The sequence below is a fragment of the Brassica napus genome, chromosome C2, assembly GCF_020379485.1.
Source record: "Brassica napus cultivar Da-Ae chromosome C2, Da-Ae, whole genome shotgun sequence".
Classification (NCBI taxonomy): domain Eukaryota; kingdom Viridiplantae; phylum Streptophyta; class Magnoliopsida; order Brassicales; family Brassicaceae; genus Brassica; species Brassica napus.
Window position 1 is genome coordinate 25,848,562 of NC_063445.1, and position 21,634 is coordinate 25,870,195.

Genomic DNA, 21,634 nt, shown 5'->3' on the forward strand with positions numbered 1-21,634 from the left:
TTTTGTTTAGATAATTTATTTTATAATGTTTTAATAAATCTCTTACCATAGACTTTAATTATAGGAAAGTTAAGTAAATTTGTTACTTATAAAGTTATACGTACTATACATTTATTACAATATATTTAATTCTGTATTTTAATATTTTGACTAATTAAATTTTATTAGATTTGAATTGCATAAATTTATACATTTATCATAGTGTTAAAATGCATTTAATTTTTTGTTTGTTTAGATAAACACTAACTATTTTATATTTTATTATTAAACATTTTTATTTTATCAATTTTAAATAGAGCCTAAGTAACAACTTAAAATATTGTTAAAATTTTTAAACTAAAAAACGAAATATATTTTTTTGTCAACAAAAATAAAATATTTCTCTATCTGTTTCATAACAATTGTTATTCTAACATTTTTTTATTGTTACACAAAAAGTGTCACTTTAGAATTCCAATGCAAATTATACTTACTTTCAGCTAAAAATTAATTACAAATTGCATTAATCTTATAAATAATTTTATTTATCTCAAATACCATTGGTCAAATAGGTGTAATTTGTAACAATATAAATATATTTCAATCACTTTCTAATCTGTGTGAAAATTGTCAAAGTGAAACAAAATGAGTAATAATCATTCTAAAATTTCAAAATTGAAAATCAGCTGCAAAATCTTAAATCAAAATTGTAGAAATTTAAAACTAAAATAAAATAAAAAGAAACTAAAAAACAAAATTGAAACAAATCTAAAAGCTATGCAAGTAATCGTCCTAAAACGTGTTTTTGGATAAATATGTGAATTTGCATTAGAAAATGTAGCATATTTGTACAATGACAAAGGAGTAAAACAGAAAAGCCAAAAGATGCCTAAAAAATACTTATTCCGTATCAATTTAAGTGATGTTTAAAAAAAAATTGTTTCAAAATAATTGATGTTTTGACTATTCTAGATAGAATTTAATATCATTTGAACTTTATGACCAATTACAAAATACTGTACTTTTTTATTGGTTGAACTAGTTTGATTTAATATTTTTTATATAATCAAAGATAAATTGTATAAAAGTTTGTATTTTCTTAGTCTTGTGAAATTTTTTATAAACATCACTTACATTAAAACATAGGGAGTAAAAAACATCAAAGGACTTTTATATGTTGGAACCAGAAATGCTCCAACAGGCTATTAAGAGAACTTCAACCATAATTGCAGCAGAGATTCTAGCTTCTTGGGCCATAATTGCAACCTAAAACGTGTTCTCAGAGCGCAGTTCACCTTCCCAATAAAGGCAAATATATGCTCTCACTCTACTCTCACTCATTAAAACCCATTTACTGCTTTTATTTATTTTTGTTATAAGGGTATTTCAAAGGGGGAAATAGGAAAAAGAGACATTTTCAAGTTTGATTTGTCTCAATAAGATTTTTTGAAGATTTTTTAGGAAACTAGGATTTTATTTCTTTTTAATACCATAATGCCCTTGTAATTAACCAAATAATATGAATTTTAAATAAAAATTATAATTTTCGTAATTGATTTAATATTAATTAAAAATGTAAAAAAACAAGTAAAAACAAAGGAAAAAGAAATACGGTTAAAGAGTTTAGGGTAAATCTAATAACCTTTTTTTATCTCGTCTTCTTCGCCGTTTCTCTGCACTCCTTCCATGGCGATTTAGGGTTAAGAGTTCTTCATCATGGTTCCGTAAATCCTTTCCTCTCTAACCTCGTTCTCTAACCTCGTTTTCGTCAATTTCCTCTTAGTTATCAAACACTACATCCAACGAAATCGAAGTCTTCTTCCTCAACGAGTTTCGTCTGACGGTTCTTTGCAAAATCGAAGTGTTCTTCCGTCAATTTCATCAAAATCTCACGTTTCTTCACACTAAGTATGTGATTTCTTCTATTGATTCTCTTAATAGATCCCTTCTCTAAACCCTAGATTTGATTAAGAACGATTTGTCATCTTTCTTAAACTAAGTGAGTTCCCTTAGTTTTATGGGTTTATTAATCATCTTAAAACCGATTTGCCATGCATGTTACTGTTTTTGATTTGTAAAGAGTATTGATTTAGGTTTTTGGAAAGAAGAAATTTTTGTGTCTCGGAATATTATACTAGTTGTCGTTCGATTATAATGTTACAAAATTATATTCGTTGATGTATGTATGTAATGGTTGTTGTTCTGTGAAAAATTAGATATAGGTGGAGGAATGGCTGCCAAAGGAGTTGAAAGAAGTGAAGAAAGATCGGGTTTTTGCTCCAATTTTTAAGTTGTACAAGAATGATTTGGGTTAATCGGCGAGAGTGATACACAACTTCTTGTGTAGGGAGCTGGTGACTTACAAAAACTATGAGCTCTGGTTTGCGTTTGCGAGGAGACCACTTCGATTTTCTTTGGTAGAGTACCACGCAGTTACCGGCCTTCAGTGCGATACTAGTCTATCACGTAAGGAGTTGGTTGACTTAGAGGATGATGGTGGTTTCTGGAGCACAGTGGTGAGGAGAAAAGAGGGAGTAACTATCTTGGACCTTTGGAAGAATCACCATGAAGCTATTAAGAAGTGGAGTAATGTTGATCGAATAAGACTGGTGTATCTGTGCATCATTCTGACTATGGTTTGCGCGAGAGATGAGAAGGCTAATATCCCCTTCAAGTATATCAAGTTGGTCATGGATCTTGAGAATGTTCGAAAGTATCTCTGGGGAGTTGCTTTTTAGACCTTCTCTGCGAGTCAATAGCTAAAACACGGGACAAACTGAAGGAAAAGACTACTAGTTACGTGTTAGATGGCTTCTCCTACGCCTTGCAGATTTGGGCAATGGAAGCGGTACCAAAGATTGGAAAGCTCTGTGGAAAAAAATTGGACAAGGGTTTTATGAACGGTCCTAGATGCGTAAACTGGATGGGAGCTGCAAAGATTTCATACGGGGAGTTCAATAGGTTGGAGAACATCTTTACATCCGAGGTAAATATTCTAATTTAAGGTGATTGCATCCGGTTTTAATGAGTGTTTAAATCTAACATTGTTTACGTTTTATGTGTAGGATGACATCTATCCATACATCTCGTGGAGTGGGAATTATGAAGAGGTTGTGAATGTTGCTTTTCGCAGAGTTGATGAGGTGGAGGATGATAGAATCAAGGTTCTCATGAAGATGATACATACTAAGCATGACTTCAGTGACCACGTTTGGGAGTTCGAAGAGACACCAGAGTTTTTTTGGGGGCTTTATGACAAACAAGGAGAGGATGATGAAGTAGCTGAGAATGATGAAGAAGCTCCCAAGAATGATGAAGAAGATGGGAGTGATGAAGACTTTCGAACTCCAAGAGGATCATCGAACAGAGTCTCCGGAGCTAGAAAGGGAAAGAATAGGCTCCCGGATCGTGGAATGGAAAAAAGGAAGCAAAAGGTTCTCTCTTCTAGACCACAACAGGCGCCGTTTAATGAAGATATGAAGAGCTTTATGGCGCAGTTGTTTGAGCAGAATTATTCTGCAATGGAAGAGAGGCTACATAAACAGATGGGTGAAAGATTTGAGAAAATGCAGTTTGAGCTTAAAGGTTTACTTAGGGATGCAAGCGTTGAAGTTGACGATATAGAGCCATCGATGAGCAAGCCATCGCCTATCAAGCCATCGTCGAGCAAGCCATCACCGAGCATTCCATCTCCAAGGAGGTCCAAACGCTTGGTAAAGAACCCCTAGTCTTCACCACTCTCGTCAACGTTGTTTTGACTTGTTTAGTTTGCATGTATGTTTGAGATAATTTCATCTATGTATCGGCGTGAAATATTGTGTGTTTAATGTAGTCTCATTTTGGAAGTGTGGTTTGTTATGTGAACTTTGTATAAGATATGCATGGAATGGATGTTATTGTATCAGTTTTTTATGTGTTGCTTGTGTATTTTTGAATTAACAGGATGTGAATTTGAGTCAAGCAGATGATATGGACGAAGACATAGGTACCCAAGGTCTTGAAGGGCTTTCTCGGTCTTCGTATGTGCCCGGCTTTTATCCATCGCGGACCAATAAGGACAACGAAGCACATGATTGGTGGACTCCAATGACTACTGTCTGAAAACTACCAAAAGTTGAACCAATGGAAGAAACCGCAGCTCCATCACCGACTAAGTGGGAGAGATGGTGTAAAGGACCAAGCAAGAAACTTGAGCTTAGTGATTCACCAATGACTGACGATGGTTCTCCACAGTCCTTATTGTATTACTTCAACGAAGAATCATGGAATAGATTCACGCAATGGGCTTTGAATCCAACACCTTTAAGGATTGGTCATACAGCCTTTAATTTGATTGTTGCTCAGAGGATATTAATTCCTGGGAAGTGGCTGGAAAATGAGGTATATATTTCTAATACAATTTCAATGGTCGTAGGTTCTTAACATATCTTTGATTGTGACATTGATCCTTGTCAATATTCAGGAAATGGATGCGATGATGTATATGTGGAGAGAGAACACAACTTTGAGGCGTTGGAATATAAAACGTGTTGCTTTCATGAGCGCCCTTTTCTGCCTCCAGCTCGACAATGCTACCATAAATTTCATCCTAACAAAAAAGCCTACAAATTGCCGGATCTTTTTCTTGCTTACGGGAGAGGAGAGCTTCTGTCTCATGGCCGAACTGATAAAGTCTGGGGTGTTGATATTGATCGTCTCTACTTTCCTCTGTTTGTAAATGGTAAGAATCCTTGCTTCTCTTATACACGTCTCCACAGTTATGTATCTCTATTTACAAATTTAGTAATGTCACACGTAGGTAATCATTGGATTTCTGTCTGTGTCAACATCATTGAAAAGAAAGTGGAAGCCTTTGATTGCCAATGGGGAAGGAATAGGCAACACATAGAGAAGTTTGCTGCTATGATTCCTAGGATAGTGAAGGCCGTTGCGCCACCTGAAAGCAAGAAGCAACTACTCCTCTCACCATATTCTATCGTAGATGTACCTATGAAGTCCAGATTGAACAAGTCTTGTGTCGATTATGGGGTATACGTACTGAAACACTTGGAATGTCTGTTGCTTGGTCTCGATCTCAGTTTAGTAGATGATGAGATCATGCAGGGTTGCCGCCAGAAGATTGCTCTGGATATATGGGAGGCTGCACAAGATCTCATGTTAATTCAGCTTATGGCAGAACATATACTTTCAGAGTATGAGACTTCTGATGTCTTTGACATCGAAGAAGACTAATTATGTGTTTGTTTTTGTTTTACTCGGATTTGTGTGACAAAACTCTTGATTGGTTTTCTAGGAATTATGTGACAAAACACTTGGTTTTTTTTATTATGAATTTGTGGTTTGCTTTTGCATGAAAGAGTCGCTTTAATCAAATTGAAAAATAACGAACCCTCACTAAACCCTAAACCAACCCTACCTAAACCCTAAACGAAACCTCACTAAACCCTAAACGAATCCTAACTAAACCCTAAACGAAACCTCACTAAATCCTAAACGAAACCTCACTAAACCATAAACGAACCCTAACGAAAGCCTTCATAAAAGATCCTTATACTCTAAACTCTTATCATTGGTGATGACAATGTATTGAGATTCATCAATTATGTACAATTTTATTCTTTTTTTGCTTCATGTATTTACAGTAATTTAGAGGATTAGGGGTGATAAGCACCAACGTTTAGTAGTAGGTTTGCGTGGCTTATTTGGCACATTTTATCAATCTACTTTAAGTAGAATACATGTAATCTAATTATTGAAACAACGTCATTTTTGTTTATGTTTTGACCTTACTCTCCTTTTTTCCTCATTCTTTCACGACGGCGAGAAACCCAGGGGAGAAAACTTGGCGACCAAATCAATCATATCTTCGGTCAATTCTTCGTCCGGATCAAGAGATGGAATCACCAAACAACGCGGAATTTTCACAAGATGTAATTGTGGTGAGGCAGCGGCTCTTTTCACTTCAAAAACAGTTAAAAATCCGGGAAGATTATTTCATTCTTGTCCGATGGGATCTGATAAGGTTAGTCGTGTAATCATATAGCCTTTCCTTTGTTTCACTCTAACCGTTTGTTTGATGATAATGATGAAGGAAAAAACCCACTTGTTCAAATGGACTGATCGGTCAGTTGTTGAGGAAATTGAAGACTTTCAGGAACTGGTTGACGTGCTACCCATTGATAATTCCCAGTTTCAGAATTCATTGACAGCTTGTGAGACTATGCTGAAACGCCATGAGAGTAGAATTGAAGAAATGGAAGATGTGATTGGACGTTGTGAAGAGAAGACCATCGAATGCATTAGAGAATTAAGGTTCATAAAATCTTTGTTTGTGTTTTGTTTGGTGATGGTCTTCATGTACCTTACCTATGCATGATGGCCATTGTGTAACTCAATCTGTTGTTTTTGGTTTCTCAAATGTAAGAATATGTTTCTTGTTCTTTCTTGGTGATTGCTTTCAGTGTTTTTTTCTTGCATTTGATATTGTTTTTTAGTTTGGAATTTGTGGTCCTCTCGGTACCTACCATCTTCTACTGATTTCACGTTCACTTTTGCTTCAGTTTTATGTTATGAACAAGTTACAAAACGTTTAAAAAAAATCCAAAAAGTTTTGAAAAACCAAACTGTCAAATACCAAGTTCGATTTGTCTCAAGAATACCAATAGAGTAATAAGAAAATAAACACAACAGAGAACACACAGAACATACTAAATAGGTAAATAACATGTTCCTCTCTTGTGTCCTTCGGTACCACAGCGGCTGCACTTGTGCTTTTTGTTCTTTTTTGATCCTTGAGAAGATCTGATCTTGTCTTCTACTGTTTCATACCTTCTCCTTAGTGGTCTACCGGAAATCTTTCTTGCCTCTGGTGGTAAGACCTTCGCAAGCTTAACCTCAGCTGGGACATTCCAATCAATTTCTGGAACTGCTATTGGATTAATGGATTCGGCATAGGCAGTTCTCCACGTTGCAGTGGTGTAGACGCCATCAGTAAATCTGTGTACTTCCATACCTGTATCAAAAAAACGGAGACAGAGTAATGTCTATATGCTGCCAAAACACCCAAATAAAATTAGGCACCAAGATCATCTAAGTATACTTCCATACCACGTGAATAAATTGCAGGAATGGCGTGTCGGCATGGTCTTTTTCTTAACTCGTACTTCCCACATGTGCATGTTCTTCTTTCCAAATTAACATGACAATCATATTTGTCTCCTTTAACAAGTGATATGTAGTTGTCAACCTTGTAAACCTGAAACCCTTTTGCCTTCACAATTCTCCTATCAATCTTTTTCTCCACCTTAACAGTTAAAGGATCAATATGCTTCGAGTTTAACATGCGACGCTCATAGAACTATCGGGTTAACATTTCTCTTATACTATCCAGCAAAGGAATAACTGGATATTGTCTAGGTGATCTCAAAACTGAATTTATAGACTCTGCAGGGTTATTGGTCCTAATGTCATACCTGGCTCCAGGGAAGATAGAACGAGCCCATTTTCTCACATCAGCCTCCTGTAGATATCTTCCAAGCGCATGACACATTTCAACAATTTCAGTGAAAAGTTCCTGAAATTCAGAGAACCTATATGCCCGCGAAGCCTTCTCGACTAAGGCGGACAACCCCTTTGTCTTGAAAATTTTTACCACATTGGTCAACAAGTGGTGAATGCAAATTCCATGTCTTGAACGAGGGTAAACAGTCCCAAGCGCTTTAGCTATTGACGCAGCCTATCTGATACAAAAGCTAAATCTTTACTATCAGCAATAACCACTTTCAACTGTCTTAAGAACCACTCTCATGAATCCTCAGTCTCTGAATCAACAACTCCAAAAGCAATCGGATACAAATTGGAGTTACAATCTACAGCTGTAGCAACAAGTAGCACTCCTTTGTATTTATTTTTCAGAAAAGTTCCATCAACAACAATCACCCTACGCATTGCATTGTAGAATCCTCGAACTGATTGCCCAAACGACATAAACAGATACATGAATCTCCCATCCTCAGTTGTTTCATAGTGCGTGTGGGTACCAGGATTAACTTCTTTAATCATATGCAAATATTTTGGTATTTTAGAATAACTTTCGTCTGGTATACCACGAGCCGCTTCAATTGCATACTCACGAGATTCCCAAGCTTGCCAATAAGTAATCTCGCAACTATGCTCCAGTCTCATGAACTGAATGGTGTCATTTGCTTTTGGGCCATCATTGGCATCATCAAATCAATGTTGTATCAGCTTCCCAATTGTTCTTGCTGATGTCGTTTTTCCGAATTTGCTTTTTTTCGAATGAGCACATGAATGTATTCCCACACACTTGTTGATCATGAAGTATGTAGACCCATCCAAACATTCCGCACGCAGAGTCCAGTTGCATAGTTTATCCTTACATCAAATATACCACCACTTTCTCGTTGATTTGAGAACAATGTAATCATAATTATTCTTCATTGCCCAAATTTCCATTGTTGCCTTCAGAACACGTTTACTTCTGAAAATTTGATCCTTCTTCACGAAATCTATGCTTCCAGATTGGCCGTTGTTTTCACGCTCTCCATTGTTTTCACTCCTTAAACCAGTATCACTGAAACCATCTTTAGCGACATGATTCTTCGTTTTATGAGTCGACTCTTTTGACGGTATGGCAAAGTCTCCTTGATTTGTTTCAGGAACTTCTTCATCCTCAAAATTGCTTGAGTCAAACGACTCCTTATTCAAATCGATATTGACTCGTTCCGTTTTTTTTGCACCAGTAGCAGACAACGTGACACACAAGGTTGTTGACGAACTCTTCTTCGTGTAGCTCACAAAATTAGATACTTGTCGATCATTGCTGATAATAATGGGGGGGGGGATTCCCTCTTTGATTCACCATCTCATAACTGAACTCGGCATTAACGAGCATATGGTCGACCCCATAATCCTCACACACGATGATCTTGAGCTGCTTCAACAAAGTAGTAGTTTCTAATGTTACCATTCGACCACCCCTTGTTTTGTCTGCCAAGAAACTGCACTGATCACCGCAACTTGAGATCCATTCACCAGATTTAACATAGATTAGAACCATGTTGTATTGATAGATAGAAGAGATGGTTATGTCGATGAACAAGAGAGAAAAACAAAGAACGAAGGAGAGAAAGATCGTGGGGTGGGAGGAGAAAAACGCGGGAGAGAAGATACTATGAGAGATTTAGGGTAGATTTGGTTTAGATTTAGGAAAGATATTTATTGAAATATGGAAGTTTCCATATTTTCGTGATTTACCCATAATATGTAATATACGTATATCAGAGCGCTTAAGGGAGGGTGTGAGATTTATCTTCCTTACGCATTTGATAACGTAAAAGGCAGAAAATGTTATGACACAAAAAAAAAAGTATTTCACAGAGTCGAGGTTAGAACTTGTAAACAAACTATAAGTAGAGTAAAGATATCTTGTTAGAATATTACCTGACAAAATATAGCTAGCATAGAATATTGAAGAAAATTTTATTTGTATTATGTACCCAGGATAAATCTGTGTGTAATACTTACTATCCGATTTCTAGACTAAGTAGATGACTAGAATGAATATTATATCTCTCCTAGAACATAAAAATACATGATTCCACTGTTGTTAAAAATAAAATTTAAACATATAAATAGTCATAATAATGTTTCTAATTATTTACATATTTTTTTTATATTTTTAAAACTTAGTTTACTATTTTTTCCATTGCAGAAAGGTAAAACCTGTCCAAAATGACCAAAAATATCAAAAGTCATATTTTGACAAACAAAAATTGAAAGTGTCTCTGTTTCCCAATTTTCCCTATTTCAAACCCCACTATATTTTTTACACTAAACTCTATTACAGAGTAAAACTTTCTCCAATCTCACTATATTTTCCACTCTAAAATATTGCAACTCTATTTTTTACTCTATATTTGGAATAACTCTATTTCTTACTTTATTATAGAACGTAACTTTTTTTATTTATACTTTAGTCATTTTATTCTTTAATCTTTCTATTTTGTAACTATTTGTGTAAATTAATTATGCAAACAATACATTATGTTCAACACAATATATATAAGAGATTTTTACTTTCTAAGACACATTTTGTCTTACATATTACACATTGAGATACTTTGTCCATGTGACACACTTTATCTTGTTGCAATGTCACATATACTCTCAAACCTAACCTAAGCACACTTGCCTTTAACTATACTGAGTTAACCAAATACCCATGTGTCTCGTTGGCCAAGAATTTGAAAAAAAAAAAGAAAAATAGAAAGACAAACACCACTTTCGTTTCGAAAGTAGATCTATTTTCCCTCATCCTCTCCCACTTCATCCTCTCCGGCGCCGCAGTCGTAACACTCTCACTCGAACCCCGCCGCGAACCATGAGGAAACCGAAGACCACGAAGAAAGTGAAGATATCCGTTAAGGGACGAGTGTTATGTTAGGTTAATTCACCGCAGTCGTAACACTCTCAATGAGAGATAGAGGTTGAAGCTTCTCCAGATGTACCTCCTCATAATCACAAGGTTTATTACAGATGCGTATCATCTTTGATTAGCAATTGTTAGATATAGTCATTTCTTTCACCCATACATGTAAAGAAAGTTTGTGATTGTGCAGCTCAACTCCACCGCGATTCTACCAGTACTCGTCTTACATCTCTCGTCCCGTCCTCCAATGACTCGCCACAACCTACTTCTCTTGTCGCTAGCTCCCCTGTTTTCAACCTATCATTCACACACCGACTGTCCACAATTCCAGTGAACACAACACATCCATTGTCAACACATCTCCTGGCCACAGCGGCACCAGTGGTCACGTCACCATGTTTATCGAGGAACCATACATCCTCCTCCTCTGGACACTCAGATGATCACCACTACTGATTCTCCCACAGTACTCGTCCTACACCTCTCGTCCCATCCTCCAATGACTCACCACAACCTACTTCTCATGTCGCTAGCTCCCCTATTTTCAACCCTATCATTCACACACTGACCTTCCATAATTCTAGTGACCACAACACATCCAGTGTCCACACATCTCCTGACCACAGCGGCACCGGTGGTCACGTCACCCTGTTTATCGAGGAACCATACATCCTCCTCCTCTTGACACTCAGATGATCACCACTACCGATTCTCCCACAAAAAAAATACCTTCAGACTAGCAAATCACTCTGCCCACCTTTTGTGTAACATATGGGTATCTTGTTGAATTCGGGTTCTTTATCTTTTGTCTTTTGATGCGCTGCTTGCCAATGATGTTTTAGGCAATAACGATATGCTATATTCTCCCTTTCCAGGCTTCGTAACTGTAACTTTGTTCCATTGCGATAGTGGCATCTTATTCTATGGTTTTATCCTCATCCCTCTTTATTTACTACTTCTTATTAGTTGTCCAGATTTTAGGTTCGTCGTTCTATCTTTACTATTTCTAATTCTACGTTCTCAACAAACTCAACTGACATAACTGACATACATTTCAACCTTCATTTTCATCGATAATTGTACTCTGAACACACCATTGTCCACATCCACGAAAACAATGTGTGTGCTGACTATCCCCATTACATGCATGACCACATCCCTGTTTATCTTAAACAATATAAATTAAAAATTATTGTATTCATTTCTAGACGTTTTTCAATTTCAATTAGACAAAAAACATTTAACACATTGATTAATATATTCAAGAACTATATTCAATTCCAATTCCAAAAATACACGACTACAAGAACACACCAACGGCGGACTTCACCAATTTCTTTGTTTCATTTTAATTGTTTTATCCCAAAAATACACGGCTACAAGCGCACACACCAACTAGACAATATTAATATATTATAAAAATAAACGTGTCCCTTATCTCAGTTAAGCCAGCAAAGAGCATTTTGGTCCGAAATGAACCCACAACCAAGGAAAAGTGCTCTTCCAGCATAACTTGTCTTAACATGTTAAAAAAGATGAAAAAAATGCCCCATTTGGTAATGCACTCTATATATAAACGTTGGAAACTAATTTTATTATCCAAAGAAAACAAACACTAACTTAAAAATAATTTTATAAGATTAGCCAAAAAAACAAGTACTAACATTAAAAATAAGCAACCTAACATAAAACTAAAATTTTAGATAATGCTGACTTAATTTTCTGTTAAATTGTTTCCAGATCCACTAAAATTGTTAAAATATTATTCAAATGATATTCCGTTTGAATAGTTTTTTTGTCAATTTTAAAAAAAAATCAAAGATAAAAAAACTCATTTTGCATTCGAAATTTGTTAATTGATCATTTGTGAGAAATATACGCTAATGGTGATGTTTAAGTTAAAATGTATTATGTTTTTAATATAATGTAATGTAATTTTTAATATAATAAATGTTTGATGTAAATATATAATTTATGAAAACTTTATGAAAAAACAAAATATAAGGGATCAATTTGTATTTTTTTTTAACTAAAAAGTATTAGTTATAAAATAGAAAATGAATATATTTAAAAATATTTTTTAGAATCAAATATAGAGTAAACTATTGGAAAGAAAATTTATTCTATTTTAAAGTTACTTTTTAGAGTAAAAGTTAATCTAAAATAGAGTATGCTATTGGAAATGGTCTAAACTGAACGTTGAAACCCATTTTGTGCGTGTGTGGCTACTTTAAAATCACTTATGAACAATAACTGTCTGTGTTCAAGAAAATAAAAAAGAACCATAACGGTCTGAATCTCTCTCTGTCTCTCCCTGCTTCAACTCCATCGAAACTGGAGTTGGGTTGCTTTCGAGATGGGCATTCAAAAACGCTCCGGAGATTCTTCATATATTGTGAGTTTAGAGCATCTTTATCCACCGTATTTAGGTGGGGTTCTTATGTTATTTAGGAATTAAAATAAAAGAAAATTAGCTTATATGCAAAGACACGTCTCTTATTTGGAGACTACAAGAGACGGATCTTATGCACACGTGTCCTTTTTTGCGACTTTTGCTCTCCTTTCTTCCCCGACTTAGCTCTTCTTCAGTTTATCCCAATTCGCAGCGAGAGAGAGAGAGGGCGCCGCCGGCAACGGAGCGGAGAAACAAATCATCAGACCCGGGACCGGTCCCAAACCCGCTCCGGGTCAAACCGTCACCGTTCACTGCACCGGATTCGGTAAACCTCTCTTATCTTTGAAACTTCCCATTGTAGGGAAAATCGATCTTACAAAAAATTCTGCTCAGCTGAAGTGGTAGTGGCTGGATGTTTCGCTATTTGTGTTCGATTACTTTCTGGAGAAATCTATTTAATTAGGGTTTATGTTCTGAGATCAGAGTGAGTATGTGTGTGAGAACTTGTTGATGAACTGGTGGTGATCTAATAAATCGACCTCTTGTAGTAGTAAGCTTAATTATCTAATAATAATAATAATAATACAAGTTTCTTGTATGAGATTTAAACTCTCTATATATGCCCTTTGTTTCGAAATCGTAATTTGTAATGCTTTGGGTTTTGTTTCAGGGAAAGGTGGTGATATATCCCAGCAGTTCTGGAGGTAAAAAGATCATCTCACACACATTGTTGCTTTATGGTTTTGTCTTTTCTTGTTAACTTTGTTATTTCGTGAAGCCTAAATGTGTTTTGGACTTTGGTATATGAATATCACAAAGGACGCTGGGCAAAAGCCTTTCTCCTTCCAAATCGGTAAAGGTGCTGTCATCAAAGTTAATATTTTCCTCTGTTTTATGGTTTGATCATATTGTTATGGTTCTGTTATTCTTTCCATAACAAGAGCTAATATGAATTTAAAATTGTTGAAATCTTTTGCTTACAGGATGGGATGAAGGCGTTATCGGAATGCAAATTGGAGAGGTTGCTCGCTTATGGGTATGTAGACTGCTCTTCTCATCATGCAAACATATTTGATTGCTTCATGAATTCTATTAGCTTTGCGTCTGTTTTGAAAGCATGTTGTCTCTAAGGTTTGTGTAATGAAAGCTCTCTTCTTTATCACTTGAAGCTCTCTCATTTGGTTTTTTATTTTTAAGAACCCTTAAATAAGAGACTTGCAATGAAGGACATAAAAGTTGAAAGTTATTAACTAAATCTCTTAACCAAATTTACTACTTAAATAGTATTAAAAATTAATTAAGAGACCTGTGAACATAGCTTGGGCTTTGGCAAGACAGATGGGCCAGAAGCAATGCTGATGTGACTTGGGCCAAGAACACGCAGGCCCACTCCAGCTGAAACACCTAGTCACATATAAACATAACGTGAGTATGTTGATTAGGTTAAGCCGTACAATACAAGAATGTTGTTACATAGCAGACAGCAACAAGTATTCAGACAAGGTGAAGTGCAAGGGGAAGGAGACAACAATACAAGATCAATAGCTTAGGCCTAAGTCTAGTTGATCTAAGGACTTTGTTGTATTCTCTTGTGAAGAGTATTTGATACTTGTGTAACAAACTATCTAGAACACTACTTTGGTGTTTCTAGAGTCTCTTTGATCTAGTGAAGTTTGGGAGCAGAAGTTCTCCCACGAGACGTACCGTGCCGAGGGCCGAGAACTCGTTAAATTGACTGTGTCATTGCTTTCAGTTTAAAACCTAGATCTAAGACTAACTTAGAACCTAAGTAACCTAAGCTAAATTCTCTTACAAGTGGTATCAGAGCTTCCGGGTTATTAAGGCTACTTAGGAGAGAGAGACAGAGTCATATCCATTACCTGTTCAATGGTGACTTCGAAGGAACGTGTGTATATTGACCGGTTCGAGGGTGATGGTGATTTCGCCCTGTGGAAGGTGAGGATGCTTGCTCACTTTGGAGTGCTTGGGCTTAAGTCCATTCTCACTGACGAGAGGCTTCTAAAGGAGGGATCAGATGCAAAGGATGAACCTGAGTCTGCCATGAAGGACTCGGGAAAGGGACTGGCTGGAATTGTTGACCCTGCACCTGCGATAGACCCTGCAAAATTTGAGAAATCAGAAAAGGCCAAAGACCTGATTGTGTTGAATGTTGGGAATAAGGTACTAAGGAAAATTCAACATTGTGAGACTGTTGCTGCAATGTGGAGTACACTGAACAATCTCTACACAGAGACTTCCCTACCCAACAGGATTTATCTACAGCTCAGGTTCTACACTTTCAAGATGGTTGACTCAAAATCTATTGATGAGAATGTTGATGACTTCCAAAAACTTGTAGCAGACTTAAACAATCTGCAAGTTCAAGTATCAGAGGAAGTTCAAGCTATTTTACCGTTAACTTCTCTACCTGCTAAATATGATCAACTCAAGGAGACTCTCAAGTATGGGAGAGACACACTGAGCCTAGCTGAGGTTACTGGTGCTGCAAAGTCTAAAGAAAGAGAGTTGATCGAGAGTGGTAAGTTCACCAGGTCAGGTGGAGAAGGTCTGCTTGTAGACAGAGGCAGATCATAACAAAGGTCCGGAAAGGGCAATGGAAAGACATACAAAGGTAGATCTCAGAGTCGACATGGGAGATCCAAGTCTCGTTCCAGGAACAACAAAAACACTAAGGGATTTTTTGTATGTGGAAAGGAAGGTCATTGGAAGCGTGATTGCCCTGACAGGAGATCAGCCAAGTCGCAAGACTCGGCGAATGTAGCAGAAGAGGCAAAGCAACCTCTAATACTCACAGTCAGCACTGAATACACTAAGGACGAGTGGGTGATGGACTCAGGATGCTCATTTCATATCACACCTGATAAGAGCTTCTTATTTGATTTGGAAGAATTTAAGGGAGGCAAAGTGTTGATGGCAAACAACACTCACAGCAACATTCAGGGAATTGGGAAAATTAAAATTCTAAATCCAGACGGTTCGTTGGTTATCTTAACAGGAGTTAGATACATGCCAGGCATGAGCAGGAATTTAATTTCTTATGGAATGTTGTAAACAGCAGGATGTCGATATGAAGGAAGAGATCTCACAGTTAATTTCTTCAAGGATGATAAAAGAGTTTTGTCTGGACGGTATCACCTGGGATTGTATTATCTTCAAGGAACAGTTTTAAGAGGAGAAGCTAATCTATCCAGAGCAGAGAAGAATATGACTAATGTTTGGCATTCACGCCTCAGTCATATGATCTTAATAACATGTAAGAACTTGTCAAAAGGGGATTTATTGTCGACAAGGATGTTAAGACGCTGGATTTCTGTGAACATTGTATCATTGGGAAGTCACATAAGCAAAGCTTTCCCAAAGCTAAACATGTGACTAATGGAATTCTGGAGTATGTTCATTCTGACTTATGGGGTTCTCCTTCTACACCAGACAGCCTTGCTGGAGCTAAGTATTTCGTCACTTTTATTGATGATTTTTCAAAAAAGGTCTGGATTTATTTTCTGAAGACTAAGGATGAAGTATTTTCTAAGTTCAGGGAATGGAAGGCTGAAGTTGAAACTAAGACAGAGAAGAAAATCAAGTGTTTAAGGACAGACAATGGTTTGGAGTTCTGTAATAAACAGTTTGATGATTACTGCAAGAAGGCTGGGATTAAGAGGCACAGAAACTTCACTTACACTCCGCAGCAAAATGGAGTTTCAGAAAGAATGAACAAAACAATTATGGATAAGGTGAGATGTATGTTAGCCGAATCTGGCTTGGACCAAAGCTTCTGGGCAGAAGCTGCATCTACTGCGATTTATTTGATTAATAGATCACCTAACTCTACGCTGGAATTCAAAATGCCTGAAGAAGTGTGGTCAGGTTATAAACCTGATTTGGGACATCTCAGAACGTTTGGATGCACTGCTTATGTGCACATAACCGAGGACAAAACGGGACCTAGAGCCATCAAGGGAGTGTTCGTAGGATACCCTATGGGCACTAAAGGTTACAGGGTCTGGATAGAGGAGGAAGGCAGATGCAGAATAAGCAGAAACGTTGTCTTCAATGAGGATGAGCTGTACAAACACACTGTTGCTAAAGGAAAAGAAAGCACAGAAGTGACTAAGAAAGAAAAACGAGCTAAGAAGAAGGTTTCTTTCAGTGATGATTTGATCAGAGGGCCTTCTCCTTCTGTCGAATCCGAAGGCATATCTGATCAAGGGGAGAAGAATCATCGTCTAGCTCTAACAGCTCTAGTGACGAAGAACAAGATCACGAGGTTGACAGTGAACGTGATCACGAGATTGAGAGTGAAAGTGGTGACACTGAAACTCTTGACACCTACGTTCTGGCACGAGATAGAGAAAGGAGACAGAACGTGAGACCACCATCTCGATATGAGGATGGGAACTTTGTGGCTTATGCGCTCAATGTGATTGATGATTTGGAAGTTCAGGAACCAAAATCCTATGCAGAAGCAATGAGAAGGAGAGAAAGTAAGCAATGGAAGCACGCTGCAGAAGAAGAAATGGAGTCTCACAGAAAGAATAGAACCTGGGATCTGATTGATAGGCCTGAAAAGGCAAATCTTGTGGGATGCAGATGGCTATTCAAGCTAAAGCCAGGAATCCCAGGTGTTGAGGATGAACGATACAAGGGCAGATTAGTTGCCAAAGGATATTCACAGAGAGAAGGAGTCGACTACAATGAGATCTTCTCTCCAGTGGTAAAACATGTTTCCATCAGGCTAATGCTTAGCATTGTGGTGAATCTAGACTTAGAACTAGAGCAGATGGATGTGAAAACAGCTTTTCTACATGGAAGCTTGGAGGAAAGAATCTTAATGGAACAGCCTGAAGGCTTTATAAAACCAGGAACAGAGAACAAAGTGTGCTTGCTGAGAAAGTCTCTGTATGGTTTGAAGCAGTCTCCAAGAAGATGGAACCACCGGTTCAACAGCTTCATGAAGGATCAGCTATTTGAGCGTTGCAGTAAAGATCTATGTGTCTATATGAGAGACGTTAAAACCGACAAAGCCATCTATCTGCTCCTCTATGTCGACGACATGTTGATTGCTTCAGGAAACAAGAAAGTGATCAAGGATCTTAAAGAAAAGATGAGTGGAGAGTTTGAGATGAAAGATATGGGAAAAGCATCCAGAATACTGGGAATGGACATCATCAGAGATAGAAAGAAAGGAACATTGATTCTGTCTCAAAGAAAGTACATTGAATAAGTGATAAAAACATTTGGAATGTAGGACGCCAAGGCTGTAGTCACTCCCACCTCTTCTCAGTTTAAGCTTCGAAGTCTAACAGAAAAAGAATGGAAAGAAGAGGCAGCACATATGGAAAGGATTCCATATGCCAGTGCCGTAGGAAGCCTAATGTATGCAATGGTCGGGTCGAGGCCCGACCTAGGATTTGCAGTAGGCTATGTTTGTCGCTTCATGAGTAAACCAGGAAGGGACCACAGGTAAGCAGTCAAGTGGGTTCTACGATACTTAAAGGAAGCAATGAACTCATCTCTAACATTCAGAAAGCATTCTACACTAGAAGTTGAAGGCTATTCAGACTCAGACTATGCAACAGACATGGACAGACGACGCTCAGTTACAGGTTATGCCTTCAAGTTTGCAGGCAATACAGTTTCATGGAAATCATGTCTACAATCAGTTGTTGCACTTTCAACTACAGAGGCCGAATACATGGCTATGAATGAAGCAGCTAAAGAAGCAATGTGGCTAAAAGAGATATGCGCAGAGCTAGGATTCAAACAACAGGGAATCAAACTCTACTGCGATTCTCAAAGTGCCCTAGCTCTAGCAAGAAATCCAGTCAATCACGAGAAGACTAAGCACATAGCTACCAAGTTCAACTTCATTCGAGACCTAGTGGAAGCAGGAGACATAGTTCTACACAAGATTCATACAAATGTTAATCCTGCAGATTTCCTAACGAAGACAGTACCTGGTCAGAAGTTCCAGCTTTGCTGTGAACTTTTGAATGTCCACTGATGAGATAGGAAGACGCTCCAGGTGACTATGGTTGTCTAAACTTCACCCTCGTAGATCACAAGTAACAAACGCATGTTAGTGAATACGAAGGAGGAGTCAATTGATGGCCAAAAGTATCGTGACAAGAGACAAGAGATGTTACCTGGAGCAGAAGTAGAATCGAGAAGAGTCCTCGGTTCAGGTGGAGGAGTTCACCAAACAACACCAACCAGTCACGGGTTTGGTGTTAGGAATGTCGTCACCAACCATTTCTTCAAAGTGCTTTTCTAAACCACAACGAGCTACAAGAAACAAAAGGAGTTGTTGAGAAGTTCTGTTGATAAGAAGCAGGGAAGCAGCGCGTTTAGAGCTCACCGAGCTAAAGCAGAGTACTCAGATCAAGATACAGAATCATCAGGGTCGTACTAGGGCCGTCATACGTGAGGGTGCCCTGAAACGTCAGATGGAACAGATCAGAGTAGATCGAAACACGCAGAGGGATGAGGACTTGTCAGTTCATACCTCGGTTCACAGAAGAGGTGGAGCGTGACAGTGGAGCTCGAGTAAGAGCCGGAATCATGTCAGAGAAGACATGCAAGACACAAGGAAGTAAAGGATCAGTGAAATTCCCAAGAAAGCTCTCGACTTTCTTTACAGAAGACCCTAATCTTAGAGCTAAAATGGAGATCAGATGTACCTGGAGATAACAGAGGAGTAGAGGGACGTCGGTACAACGGAGCTGATCGAGATCTCTCGGAAATCTGAGCCAAGACCATTTCTCTGGTGGAGGTTCGCGAGAAGAGAGACGGCGAGAGAGAGAGAGAGTAGAGACTGATGTCTTTCTTTCGCAAGAAGACAAAAGAGACCAAGACATGAGGCTGTCGGCACGAGGGTTCATCGACGTGGGCCAGGATCAGGCCTTAACCAAGCTGGTGGAGATTTGTGAACATAGCTTGGGCTTCGGCAAGACAGATGGGCCAGAAGCAATGCTGATGTGACTTGGGCCAAGAACACGCAGGCCCACTCCAGCTGAAACACCTAGTCACATATAAACATAACGTGAGTATGTTGATTAGGTTAAGCCGTACAATACAAGAAGGTTGTTACATAGCAGACAGCAACAAGTATTCAGATCAAGGTGAAGTGCAAGGGGAAGGAGACAACAATACAAGATCAATAGCTTAGGCCTAAGTCTAGTTGATCTAAGGACTTTGTTGTATTCTCTTGTGAAGAGTATTTGATACTTGTGTAACAAACTATCTAGAACACTACTTTGGTGTTTCTAGAGTCTCTTTGATCTAGTGAAGTTTGGGAGCAGAAGTTCTCCCACGAGACGTACCGTGCCGAGGGCCGGGAACTCGTTAAATTGACTGTGTCATTGCTTTCAGTTTAAAACCTAGATCTAAGACTAACTTGGAACCTAAGTAACCTAAGCTAAATTCTCTTACAAGACCTTTAATGGGTTTCTAGGATAATGATGCTCTTAGTGAAGGCCCTTAAAGAAAGAGAAAACGTTATTGGATCTTTGTATAAAAATCAGAAGATTCTTGTAGATAGAATCAAAACGCAACACGAACGTTGGCTCTCTGATATTCATAACTACGAGCATAAACTCTCTCAGGTATAAAAAACCTCTCAAAGTCGCTCTTTTTCTGATTACAGTTTCAGAAGTTCAAGGCTTTTAAGCTTCACTCTCTGCGATGTTCTGCTCTAACCCCTTGATTATTTCAAAAGGAAAGCGAAATTGAAACGTTGGAGATGATTAGGTTGGTTGAAAAAGCTAATCGATCGAGAACTGTTGCTTGAGTTGAAAGAAAGAGATCTTTCGCGCTGTAAAGAAAAATTAGGTTAGAGCCAGCACATACTGTTGATTCCTTGTGGTTATTGATGAGATCAAAGTTTGCTCCTTTATGAAACTAAAAATGCTTATAACAAAGAAAAAACTTAACATGTTTTTTTTTTCCAGACCAAACTCAGGATGAGTTGGATGACTTCAAAGCTTTGATTGATATCTTCAATTTGAATCAAAATGTATGTGAAAGTTACTAACTTTTGTCTTTTTTTTTAAACGCTAGAGATAGTTAAAGATTTGTCGTTTTTTTCCTCTACTATCTAGAAGGAAGGTTGCAGCAACTCTGGAGATGCAGATGAATGTAGATAGATCACTGGAAGCTAAAATCAGAAAACAGAAACATGATTTTGCTAAGCTTGCTTTTGGAAAGAGATGTGAGGTATCTTCACTTGAAGCCAGTTTTGCATTGAGTGAATTCAAACGCATTGAAAGCGGGTTCACAGAGAAGTTAATGAAAAAAAGAGGAGGAGATCAAAGAAGCTAATAAGAGTATTTTAAGTCTCCAAGAGCAACTTCAAGCGTCAATTCATGAGAAAAGAGAAGATTATGTCTCAATTAATTGTGTTAGAAGATAATGCTAGTAAGAAGAAGGTCGGGAAACTCACAAGACTGACACGAGGTTAAGCCATTAATTAAGGAGGTCTGCTAGGCTAAGATCGATGCACAAGTAGTCACAATAGAAATTCTGTTGACTGAGAAAGAGTACAATTAGTCTGGATCTTTGGAGATTACGCTGATCCTTTCAATAAGTAAGAAATATCTAAGGTTAAACAAAAACGAAAAAAAAAAGCATTTATGTTGTTGTCTGTTTGTATTTTTTACATTTCTTATGCATTTCAATATGAAGAATCAGTTCAAAAAAAAATGTTGTTGTCAGCTTCAGTGAACTCCATCTCGTCCATCCCTTTTTCTAGTGTACAAATGCTGAAAATCATTACGCCTAAACATAGCTGTGAA

The 21,634-nt window shown here is 37.6% G+C and overlaps 1 protein-coding gene and 1 long non-coding RNA gene across 2 annotated transcripts; both read left to right on the plus strand.

Annotated features, from left to right (window-relative positions):
* Positions 1 to 2,818: 2,818 nt before the first annotated feature.
* LOC125582282 lies at positions 2,819 to 4,080 on the plus strand. Its single transcript, XM_048748897.1, has 3 exons — positions 2,819 to 2,965; positions 3,045 to 3,692; positions 3,922 to 4,080. Exons 1-3 carry the CDS (start codon positions 2,819 to 2,821, stop codon positions 4,078 to 4,080), a joined length of 954 nt encoding a protein of 317 aa, XP_048604854.1.
* A 4,610-nt stretch (positions 4,081 to 8,690) lies between these two features.
* Positions 8,691 to 11,367, plus strand: LOC125581748. The gene is made up of 2 exons (XR_007319456.1): positions 8,691 to 10,525; positions 10,620 to 11,367. It is a non-coding gene; the product is annotated as an uncharacterized LOC125581748 (long non-coding RNA).
* Positions 11,368 to 21,634: the final 10,267 nt, after the last annotated feature.

Coding starts and splice junctions, on each gene's coding strand:
- LOC125582282 (XM_048748897.1), top strand. CDS start 2,819: ATGGAAGCGGTACCAAAGATTGGAAAGCTCTGTGGAAAAAAATTGGAC. Junction 2,966..3,044: donor AGAACATCTTTACATCCGAG/GTAAATATTCTA, acceptor TTTTATGTGTAG/GATGACATCTATCCATACAT. Junction 3,693..3,921: donor CAAGGAGGTCCAAACGCTTG/GTAAAGAACCCC, acceptor TTGAATTAACAG/GATGTGAATTTGAGTCAAGC.